At 40.6% G+C, this 12,701-nt stretch overlaps 1 protein-coding gene across 3 annotated transcripts in view; it reads left to right on the top strand.

Annotated features, from left to right (window-relative positions):
• The window catches only part of faxcb (failed axon connections homolog, metaxin like GST domain containing b), a 30,967-nt gene that overhangs the window by 6,159 nt on the left and 12,107 nt on the right, over nt 1–12,701 (top strand). For all 3 annotated transcript variants that reach the window (XM_039805963.1, XM_039805962.1, XM_039805961.1), the window contains 2 exons: nt 5,404–5,539; nt 7,061–7,257. In XM_039805963.1, the coding sequence (XP_039661897.1) occupies nt 5,404–5,539; nt 7,061–7,257 (333 nt within the window). The remainder of the gene's footprint in view (nt 1–5,403; nt 5,540–7,060; nt 7,258–12,701) is intronic.

The following is a 12,701-nucleotide window of genomic DNA, read 5'->3' as shown; positions in this document are numbered from 1 at the left end:
TCACGGTATATTCTTGGGTTTTCTCTGGCCAATCTTTACCGGTCCAATCAGCGAACAGAGGAAGTGGCTGAGAACGATGACATCGTGGCTAAGGCTAACACTAGCGATGCTAAGGCTAACGCTAGCGATGCTAAGCCGACGTCACGACCAAACGTTAGTGATTGGTTCTGGCAGATCCAGAGTGGCTCTGGGCAGATCCAATAGTTTTAAACTTCAACAGAGTACCCGCCTTCTAAGAAGTTAACACTTGTCTATGGAGAGTGGCCAGACTCTCTGTACAAATGAAATGGACCGGAGTCTGGTAGGACCAGGCTAATGGACCAGAGTCTGGTAGGACCAGACTAGTGTACCAGAGTCTGGTAGGACCAGGCTAAGGGATTATAGGATAGGAAAAATAAGCAAAAATAAGCCTTGGCTTCAGCCTATTCCCTTTTCGGTTACCTACGGTGGCAAATTGTGGTGAATAATTGTTTCTTTCATGTATGTTAACCAAAATAAAATTATTCATTATCATCATTTCAAATAATTAAAACTTTTTTTTGTATTTCAAACAAGATAATGTCATTTTAGATTTGATAATAATACAGGAATACACTGACAACTCTTAACATACGTGCAGATAGGTTTCAGGGAGACAGATCCACAGCAGTCCAGGGAAAATTCGACAGAGAAAAGAACATCACTTGTTTGTGTTCAGACATGAGACATGAGAAAGTGTCCTTAGAACTGGAGCAGTTTGTAACCAGTGGAGTGATAGAGGTACTTATACTGTAGACCAGTTATACAATGTGGAAGGTATGTTGAGTTTTGAAGACTTTAGAGCTAGCTTTGAGGTCCCTAGGACATCCTTCTTCCTTTATCTTGGCTTAAGATCAGCCCTAAAATGTTATGGAGTACCATGGGGAAACAGTCTCGAGACCCCCCCAATCATTAAATGGCTTGTTGATTCTCCTGTGAGAGGATTAGTGTCCAGGATTTATGCTTAACTGATGCAGGTATCCGTAGAAGGACTCCCAATAGTAAAGAAATGGGAGTGAGAGCTGAGCCCGGAGGGGAATGTAATTAATTGGGAGACAGTTTGGGTCAACATTTCCCACTGTTCTAAGAACCCAAATCACCAGCAGATCCACTTCAACATATGCCATAGGACATATTGGACTCCTCAGAAGAGATACGTCTCTAAAGCCATTCCTACTCCTTATTGCACTTTCTGCCACCCTGAACAAACTGGAACTTTTCTACACATGGTCTGGGAGTGTGAACAGGTGCAGGAGTTTTGGAATAAAACATCAATAATATCTGATGTGACAGGATGTCGAATTCCTACTGACCCGATTGTTTTGTTACTTAATGATGACTCTAAATTACACCTGCTTGGGAGACAGAGGAAGAGCTGGCTAGCCGGATCAACCGCAACAAGAAAATTATAGCTCAACGCTGGCTCCCCCCCACTCGCTTTGTATTAAACAGTGGTTGGTGTATTTTCTGGACATAGTTGTGCTTGAGCTCTGTACAGCAAGGATTAACAAAGCCAAGTCATCGACTATAGACCTATGGAGAAACGCAGCAGCACAGGTATCAGTCCTAATGACCTCAGCATCACAGGAATTACAGGAGCGTGACTAAGGTGTGTGTTCAAGTGTGTTTGTCTGTTCTGAATGTTTAAAATGAAAAAATAATAAAAAATTGATCTAAAAAAAAAAATAACTGGAGCAGTGTGATGACTCATTCAGTCAATAATTTATATTCTAAAGGATGCTCTTAATACCATCCAGCTCAGTGATTATAGAGATACAGAAGATCAGTATCAACAGTATTTTCCACATATACTCAATTCGGATTCTAAATAGTGATAGACCGGTCGGTCAGCCGATTACAGTTTTTTTCGATTGCTAAACGACAGTGGGCACAACTGGAGTCACATGTGCAAAACTCTAACTACAGTCTGCACAGCAGCAGTTCATGTGGACCAAACTCTAGTTCGTTTTTCATTGCTTGAACACAGTTTTCAAAACTCTACACACTTATCCCATGACTTTAACCACAATGTGCACAACACTGTAGATTTACAGCACTTTGTTCAAATGCTAACACACTGCTGTCAACACTGTTAACCACACATTCAAAACAGAATAGATTCCAGTCTGGTGCCTATCAAACACTGCTGATTGCAATTTTAGCTGAAAGCCTAAGCAGGTGTCTAGTTTTAGACTAGTTAGTGAACATATATGGTATTTATACAGAGAAAGCTCAGAAAGTCTTTTTTGTATACAAACACCAAATAAGAATGAAACAATTATACACTGTACTGTTTGAGAGAAACGGGTAAAAGAGCAAATATACCAACATGTCCAGGTAAGATGTCTGAGGTTATATACACAGCTATAAAAAAAAGTGAAAAACACTTTATCTTTACTATAGTAAAACTGCGTTCTTACTGTTTTTCAGAAAGTAATGGAGGTGAAAGCAATAGAAACACCACATTCATTTCTATTTAGAGATGATGCAGATATCCAATGTGATGAAGAGAACTTGCCACATGATGCTGGAGAGAGGCAGGATTAGTCACAATATTCATGGGTACTGTTAAGTATGTACCTTTAGTTTTTTTCCCCAGTAATTCCATGAATTACTAGAGACAAAATACTTTATTGAAGAAAACTGCTGATTTTCATTCCTTCTTGTTTACCTTATGTAAAAATTGGTAGGCTATACAATCTATATTTTTTCCTTAAATAAACTGTTGAATAGTGTCAAGTCACTGAAATTGTTCAAACTGTAAAGATGAAAAAGTTAGTAATTTCTGTATTGGTGTTTGATGCTAGTGTTTTTACCCTCAGTGTGTTCTGAGTGACAGTGTGTGTTATCTCACTGAGGACTGTTCATAGTGTCTGGCTGCACTGAGCCTGTTTTGAGACGTGTGCTAAGAGTTGTGTTGCTGTGAATGAGTTTTGCAGGTGACGTGAACTGTTTAGCTCAGGTGACTGTTGGTAGTGCAGACTGTAGTTAGAGTTTTGCACGTGACTCCAGTTGTGCCCACTGTCGTTTAGCAATCGGAAAAAACTGTAATGCCATTTTGAGATAATCAGCATCGGCCGATGCCTGCACTCACCAGGTCAATATTTCCCTTCTACTGGTCCCCAGCTCCCATTTCTTCTCCCCATGAGTAAAACAATCATGAGTTTGTCATTTGGGATGGTGGTGGGACGGTAAGCAAGTGTAACTGTGAAGAATTCTAGGTGCCGTCCACACGGCAACAGAACATTTGGAAAACGTCGCTTTTCCGTTGCGTTTTCAAACCTATGCTGGAAGTTATAGCCTACAACCAAACAGAGGTAATGCAGACAAGTAAATGTTCATTCAGCGAGTTTGTGTTTCATTTGTTATTATTATTGTTGTAATTCATCAGGTGCAAAAAAACAACATGAAATGGTCATTAGTCAATATATATCGGCCGCCCTGCTGTCTAAATATCGGCCATTGAAAAAATCCAGTCGACCACTATGTCTAAGAAAGCTTTTCTCATTTTAAAATGCCCTACAAACAGTTCTCGTTAATACAAGACCTTTGGTTAATACCTGGGGACATATTGGTTACATAAACATAAAGAAGTAAACATCATTTACACAACACAATGAGGGAAGTTGCAATATTGACTGAAATCATAAAACCTGTATTTGACTGAGCATTGCAGATTAACAGAACGGATATGTCTTCATGGAGTTCCACCAGGACAACAAAATGTAGGTCTGCACAAAACTATTGTTTGGAAGTTAATGAAGTGAAGCCACGCAGTCTCTAAAAATAAAAAAATGTGTGTTGGTGGGTGGTTGAGAGTGTTTAAAAAAGCAGAGCTCAGGGACACCGGGACTTACTGCAGTATCACCATACTATAATAAACTCCAGGTGCGTGACCCTTTCCTCCCAGGAAGGTTTGTTAGAGCCTGATACCGAACAGCAAGTCCTGCTAGCCGCTGAGTTCTGTTTGGTATTTATCTGCCCTAGCAAACGGGTAGTAACACCAGTTGTTCTCAGCCAGACTTGTGACAATTGTTATTATTTTTATCACATTATTTTTATCACATTTTTACCATTGCTGTCCTTTAAGTTTGTATCAGTTCTCTCTTTACTATTGTTCCTACACATCATCAACAGGGTTAAGGATATCAAAGCTTATATTCCTCCCTGAAGAATCAGCTGTTTGCTGCTGTATCTTAAACAGAGTGGGGAAATCCATTATAGCATTGAACAAGCTTGGGAGTTAAAGTGCTCATATTATGCTTTTTGGCGTTTCCCCTTTCCTTTATTGCGTTATATATCTTTTTTGTGAATGTAATAGGCTTCCAAAATGAAAAAGCCCAAAGTCCCCCCCAAAGGGACTTACCATCTCCAACAGAAAACACTGTTCACAAACTGCTCCAAACAGCTCTATTGTAGTCCAGCCTTTACTTCAGAGACAAACGTGGTCACTTTGGAACACACGTTATAATGCTCGCCTAGCTGCTAGCATGGCACGCCCTCATACTCTGCTTCTGACTGGCTAGTAGTCCTTATCTAGGTACTGTCAGGGCACGCCCTCATACTCTGCTTCTGACTGGCTAGTAGTCCTTACCTAGGTACTGTCAGGGCACGCCCTCATACTCTGCTTCTGACTGGCTAGTAGTCCTTACCTAGGTACTGTCAGGGCATGCCCTCATACTCTGCTTCTGACTGGCTAGTAGTCCTTACCTAGGTACTGTCAGGGCATGCCCTCATACTCTGCTTCTGACTGGCTAGTAGTCTTTACCTAGGTACTGTCAGGGCACGCCCTCATACTCTGCTTCTGACTGGCTAGTAGTCCTTACCTGGGTACTGTCAGGGCACTCCCTCATACTCTGCTTCTGACTGGCTAGTAGTCCTTACCTAGGTACTGTCAGGACACGCCCACATTTCTGCTTCTGACTGGCTAGTAGTCCTTACCTAGCTACTGAGCATGTGCGACTGCCAACAAAGATGGAACAGAAGTGAGATGTTTCTCTCTGTAGCTAAAACAGAGAGCTCAACACACAGGGTGAAAAGAGGAGCTGCAGCAATGTGCAGTACAACAAAAATATGGTGTTTTCTGAAAATTAAACCATGTAAACCTATTCTGATATAACCTCTAAATACAATTATGAACCTGAAAATGAACAGAATATGAGCACTTTAAGTGCTTTTGCCTTCTGCTTATTGTCAATCAAATAATTCCTCAAAAGAAAAAAATATTTTCACAGTAAGGTCGTTTTATTTAAGGTGGGTTTGGGGACAGCAGATAAAATAAAGTTGTCAATTTTTTCAATCTGAGCTGGGAACATTTGACTTAAATAGATCAGTCCAAGCAACACTGTTTATGTACTAAAGATAATGTTTTCTTCATCTGTGTAGGAAGGAGCAGGAGTTGGACTCTAAAGACGCCATCATCCTGCATCAGTTCTCCAGGCCAAAGAACGGCGTGCCCAGCCTCTCACCCTTCTGCCTCAAAATCGAGACATACCTGCGCATGGTGGACCTGCCCTACCAGGTGATACTCTGCACACCGTCTCAGAGTTTATTACACACGGAGTACTCTCGCATTGCCAGACCTTCCTCCACGGCGCTGCGGAGGAGGCTCTGGCTAGTCCACACAGCATTCCAGGATAGGAGAAAAACGTGCTCTGGTTTATTGGCATTTCTTTAAACCAATCACAATCGTCTTGGGCTCCAGACTCAATGATGGTCCATCCATCCATCCATCCATCCATCCATGGATGGATGGATGGATGTGTACGTTCAAAAGTAGTTTTAGTCGTGCAACAGAAAACTCCGATTGGACAGATAGTCTAGCTAGCTGTCTGGATTTACCCTGCAGAGATCTGAGGAGCAGTTAACCATAGTCCTCACAAATCCACCGGAGGTTAGAACGCCAACACAAAGACAGAGGAAGGTAACGGACGTCCGGCTGAAAAAAAAGGGAAGACTGGTGGAATATAGACTACACACAGAGGTACAGGAGAGGAGTCTGATGTGCTCCTTACTGTGGTGTTTCTGCACCACACTTCCCAGAGATCACCAGCCAGTCATATAGCATTCAGTGTATTCTTTCTGTTCTTGAAGCTTGTGTTTCTGTAGCTGGTAGTCTGTAATGTCGCCTCCTCAGCCTTGACTGCTCATGCTTACCCAGTTCTTCCAATGTTTATACAAAGCAAAACTGCTGTGGCTTCCAGAAATGTAATACACATTTCTGTGTTTGGTGTTTTACCAAAATGCATATCCCATGAAGATGTCGTCATGCTCTTAATGACAGTTGGGCTAATTCATAGCCCAACTTAATAATTCGTAATATGTTCGTTGACTATTTGTCCCTAAACTATTTGGCTTTCGACTGCCTGGAAAGAAGCCATTTCTACTTGTGATCTTTCATCACTGGTTGCATTGGGTTTTACTTCTCAAACGGATTTATCTGAATACTTTTTAGTGGCCTGAACAGAAATGATTGAGTAATCCACTAGAGTAAGCAAAATTACAACAAATAAACACATAATTCTGTGTAGCAAAATTGTTTTCTGTTGCTTTACTATCTTGTCAAAAGGATTCCAGTGATTGTGTATTGCTCTTTCACAAAGTTGGATGACTTTGGTTTAAATATCTGTGCAGCAAAGACCAAGCTTTCTTAACTTTAAGTTCTGCGTATGGGTTAAGCTCCATAAACAATGGATCCTAAAATTCCCATAACACAACTCAATAGCATCTAACATTAGAGCCTTCCTGTCTTTTAAACTCTGAACCTCCAGAGTCAGAGAAGGTATAACACAACTGTTGTCATGGGTTGAGTAGTATTCCTCATGATCAGTAAATTGGACTCAGTTTAAAATCATTGGCGTGACCTTTAAAAGGATCCCAAATCACAGGTTGGGAACCACTGCAATACACCATTGTAAAAGTCAGTAACAGGAAAACATTGCATAACAAATTGTCCTGTCAGTCTACAAAAACATGCTCCGTTTGCCTAGAAACTGTATGTAGAATTCTACTAGTTCTCAAATGAAGGTGTTTCCCTCTGCAGAACTACTTTGATGGGAAGCTGTCGCCGCAGGGGAAGATGCCCTGGATCGAGTACAACCACGAGCAGGCTTCAGGGTCAGAGTTCATCGTAGACTTCCTGGAAGAGAAGCTGGGTGTCAACCTCAACAATAACCTCACGCCGCAGGAAAGAGCCGTGTCCAGAGCGGTCACCAAAATGGTCGAGGAACACCTGTACTGGTAGGGGACTCCTACGTGTACAGAGTATGGAGTGTTGGACTAGTTAAATGTAAATGGACTGTTTTTATATAGCGCTTTTCTAGTCTTAACGACTACTCAAAGCGCTTTAACATAGTACAGGAACCACTCACCATTCACAGCATCGGGAGCAAGTCAGGGTTCAGTGTCTTGCCCAAGGACACTTCGGCATGGAACTGCAGGGATCGAACCACCAACCTTCCGATTGGCAGGCGACGTCTCTACCACTTAGCCACAGCCGCCCCTAGTTACAGCTAGGTCTTTAGAAACCAGTTAGAAACTATGATTCCACCTGCTGCAACCTTGTTTCAGTCTCCAGCGAATTTAATGGAGAAGTCTTGTTATGTAACTTTTAGCTGATTTTAGAGAATAGTGACTTTTCCCAAATTTGATGTACTTGAAAAGTACTTATTTGCTGACTCGAATATATACATTTATATGTACAGTATTGTTACAGCCTCCATTTAAAGAATCAAACCAAGGCTCAAAAGGGATTGGAGGATGCAACCTATAAACAAGGATGCCAGACACAAGGTTAACAATTAACCAACAAGCTTTATTAAATAATGCAAAAATATTCCCAAAAGTACCACACAAAGAGAAACCAAAAGGGACTGGAGACCCCGGCCAAAAAGAACAAAAGATGGGAAGACGCTGGACCAACCTACTTAAAAAAGGGTAAACTAATCCTAGAACAAACAAAAGAGACGAATAACTTAACTACCGGTAATCTGAACAAAAGAAACTAAAATAACAAAACTCCAGCACCTAAGTGTATATGGAGGTTGGGAAACACAAACCTCCTTGTGGAGGAGAAAAGGTAGTGTGCTGCTGGTGTGCTCTCCATGTACCTCTGTCCATTCACTCTCTGCCTTCTTATCACCTCCCCCCACACACACACACACTCTACCTGAGCACTGATTACGCTCAGGTGTGCAACAGGCAGAGGGAGGAGGGCAGAACGAGGGACAGACAGAGAGAGAGAGAGAGAGAGAGAGAAAAAACAAGACACATCAGAGGCACATGTAACAAGTATATATTTATATTTAAATACATATTTTAACAGCTAAGCTCAATGTTTAGTCTCTCATTGGATTGGATTTACCCTGCAGAGATCTGAGGAGCAGTTAACCATAGTCCTCAGAAATCCACCAGCGTTAAAAATGCCAACACAAAGGAAGTGGATGGTTTGGGATATCAGGCTGAAATGAGGGACATCACCGGAGCAATCCCGGAAGTGGAACGTCATCCATATAGACCACTCAATATTACGATGTCATTGAAAAACAACAATGTCAGATTGATTTTAACAGCTAAAAAAATATATTTTGGGATCTTTTAACTTTTAAGCATTATTTATGCAGCCTTTCAGCCCAGGCTGACTCTATCTTCACCATCAGTACAGTGTTTTCAGCCCCCCTAACTGTGGTGAGTCACTCCAGTACCTCTGGGTGAGTAACATGCTGCTAGGAAATCGTTCACCACTCCTGACACGGCCACAAGGGCTCCGAGTGTTTTCCATTACCTACAAGCTCCATCCATATTTCACTATACACGCACACACACACACACACACACACACACACACACACACACACACACACACACACACACACACACACACACACACATCATCTGAGCCAGCTCTCGGTGTCTGGGGAAGGAACTGGGGTTAATTTCCTTCATTCTGACACATTTGTATGCATCAATTTATGGTGAAAACATCTTTATTTATCTCAAGGAAGACACTAAACTCTCACTAAACACTAAAAACACAATTCAAAATATAAATTATAATGGAATATAATGCTTATTAGGGGACTTTCGCATTGGGCCCACTTCGTTTGATTAATATGAACACGGCTTGAAGGTCATTTTTTTCCCCCAAAGAGCAAGTTTTGCTGTAAAATTTAAAAATGACTGACATGAGTGACTTACATGAGGTAACTTCTGTACAATGATACTTGTAGCTAATTTGTACAATAAAACAATTGTGTTATGAATATAAAACATTATGAAGTTTAATGTTTTCTATTTAGAAATACATTCTCTATAAATGAATAAATGCAGTGATGTTGAATATACATTAGTGGTGTGACGGACCACCCCTACGGTTCGGCACGCATGCAAACCGCAGATTAAGTGCAAAGCTTAAGCATCATAGTAGTAAATACCGTTTCACTGCCGCTGTTACGTGAACAGCAGCTTGTTCATATTGGAGTGATAATGAGGATGTGACATGTGTAACCTTACTGTTTAATGTGTTTAGAAATGAAGAATTGGATAAAATACCAATGTGAGATTGCACCTTTTGTGTGTTTTTTCTCCAAAGCTATAGAGGTCATGCATATATAACCCACATCCTCCCTCTCTGTTTCACCTCCTTACTCTCCTTTCTCTGCTCCTCCACCCACACCGTGCCATGTTTAGACTCACATATTGACCTATTGATTGAATTATTTATGTCAGGGAAGGGCAATGTGTTGTCTTGGTTGCTCTTTAAAGGGCTACAGAGCAGCTGGCCAGCAGCAGCAACTGATGGGTAGTTCATACACTCACTGTTTCCCACGAGCCCCTTCTGATCGATGCTGCTATGAAAATAAGATAACAGGAAGCTGAAGAACTAGCAGCTGGGGCAACTGTGCTTTATGCTTTATTATGCTTTCATTTGTTAGAGATAAAAGTCAACAAAGACCACTGTTGCAAGAAGTTTTCAGATCCTTTCTCAAGTAAAAGTACTAATACCATACTGTAAAATACTTACGTTACAGTAAAAGTCCTGCATTGAAAATATCACTTAAGTAAAAGTATGTAAGTATCATCAGGAAAAGGTACTCAAAGTATTAAAAGTAAAAGTATTCAATGCAGAAAAATATTTTTTATAAACTACATGTGTTTTGTGTGCAGTAATCTTAATGTGTAAAGTAACTAGTAACTAAAGCTGTCAGATGGATGTAGTGGAGTAAAAAGTCCATTATTTCTCTCTGAAATGAGTCGAAGTAGAAAGTGGCATTAAAAGAAAAGACTCAAGTGAAGTACATGTAGCTCAAATGTGTACTTAAGTACAGTACTTGAGTAATTGTACTTAGTTACATTCCACCACTGACAAAGACAACTAGCCTTTCAAAGAGTGTGTTATATTTTCAACAATTCTCAATTCCCTACACTAATCTAAGGTGTTAACAATGTTAACAATGGATCAAATTACTTTGTGTAATGGGAATGGGTCACTAGTGACACATACACAGAGAATGATCACCTGGCTGCAGTTGCACTCAGCTCTACGCAGCCTTTTAGTCTCTCTCTAGCCCCCTGTATTGGTTTTATGACCCATAAACGCCGCTCTCTCATCATCCCTGTTTCCAGCAGCAGCAGCAGCTGTTTTCAGTGAAAAAGCTTTGATAAATGCATTGTACAATGACCGGCCCAGCACCAAACGGCAGACAGACAACATTAGCAACTTTAGCTGGTGAACATAATGGAGAATTTAGACTCCAAATGAATGCTAATGTTGCTTTGTTTCTGCTGGATGTGTAAATACACAAATGTATAAGGGGATATTATATCAGATATTTGTTTCAGCTTGTTCCACTGCCCTAGTGGCTAAACCAATCAATAAAAGCAATTTTAAAATATAAAATACAACCAATTTGTTTCTCCAACATTTGTGTTGGTCACAACCATAAGTGGGAAAAACCTTGCAGAAAGGACAAAAAACAGACTATGTCGTCATGCATCGCCTGTGTACTGTATGCCCTTAAATTGATTTGATATTCTAATCTGCTAAACAGGGTTTTTCCAAATCTTGAAACAAAGGACAGTATATCCCCTTGGGACAACAGATAATGTAACAGGAAGTAATATATGGCTTCTGGATAGTCACTACTCCCAGACCTGATGTAGGTCAGATGCTTTAATTTAATTCCCATTGAGCGACTGGTCATCTACAGTGATCCAGAACACTGCAGGCTGGAGACAGAGGCTCCTTTACAGCTTTAGCACAGCTCAGACAGCATAATTATGGAATGAGGCTTCCAGGCTTTCAGATGAGCTGTGGGAGAGCCTAAGTCTTTATTTCCAACAAGGTGGTGTGAGATAGTGCATGTGGATAATGATAAATTAGCTTAATCTTGTTAGAGCGTACATGCACAAGCACCTTGGCTGGAGCAGAGTCAACAATTACTGTACCAAATAGCAGGGCCAGTTACTCTTATTATTATATTTAGTAATAAGATAAATGCAGGTAAAACCACTGTCTTGTATTGGTTTCCTTTATTACATTTATAATGGTCACAAAGGAGGGTATGCAGATAAATAGAGGCAGAGTTAGAGAGGGATTTTGAGGCTTTGAGTTGGGTTAGTTTGCACACATAGACAGAATCTGTCTGTCTACTGCTGTGAGACAAATCTCTACTTGATGTCACGACGGCTCATGTAGCTACTCAGGTTTCCTTCTTTCTTTTTTAACACAAGCAAGACGGAATCTAAATGACTCGACAAAGAGGCCAAGCATTGCAGCAATAAGTCGGTGTTTTTGTCCAAGAGATTTTCAATCCAAATCTGTAATGGAATGTCTGGGGCGTGTGCACAGTCACCTTTTCTTCTCTAACCTATTTCTGGATGAAAGGCATCGACAGTCTCCAAGCATTTCCTCCGTTTGACAGTTTGACTGGCTGAATATATGATGTTGTCTCCCGGCAGCGAGTTGAGAACAGAATAGCTGATAAATGGGCAGTGGGATGGAAGTGGGTGGCGCACTTTTATTGATTAGGACAAGGTTAATTGTCAATAGACATAAAGTTTTGTTGGTAACAGGACACAGGGGCCAAACCTCTGATTAGAAAGCCTTATTGTTGACACCTCTGTGTACCCTACATGTTTGATTCATGACGGGCTCAGTCACTTCCTTTTTGTTCAACTAGAATTGCTTATAAGGAATTGTGTGCTAGCATGAAAGATTGCTGACTGAAATTATAGATTCTCATCGTAAGGGCTGGGTATCACCAATGATTTCCTGAATGGATTCGATTTCGATTCACCATGTCCCGATTCAATATCAATTAGGTTAGGGAAATGTCAGTTATACCAATGTAGCTTGGATATAAAAGAGATTCTCAGAGAACTTATGCTGTAAACTGTACAAGCAAGAAGCAACCTGCAAATATTTTGTATAATGCACCGGGTTAATGTTTACATTAAGAACTGACCCCCAAACAGTGTGTGGTGGGTTATACATCCATGGTGAAAAGGCATATATTAAAAGATTAATTTGGGGATTTTATTAATCGATATCTGATCACTCAAACAAAGATTGATTTTAATTGGAGAATTCATTATTTTAACCCAGCCCCACTCATCATATGTTCTTAAAAAGTCAAGACTAAGCACACAGAATCTGGAACAAGGTAAACTATTGGGCATTAGCC

The sequence above is a fragment of the Perca fluviatilis genome, chromosome 7 (assembly GCF_010015445.1).
Source record: "Perca fluviatilis chromosome 7, GENO_Pfluv_1.0, whole genome shotgun sequence".
In the NCBI taxonomy this organism is placed as follows: Eukaryota; Metazoa; Chordata; class Actinopteri; order Perciformes; family Percidae; genus Perca; species Perca fluviatilis.
This window is presented reverse-complemented; position numbering and strand designations above follow the sequence as displayed.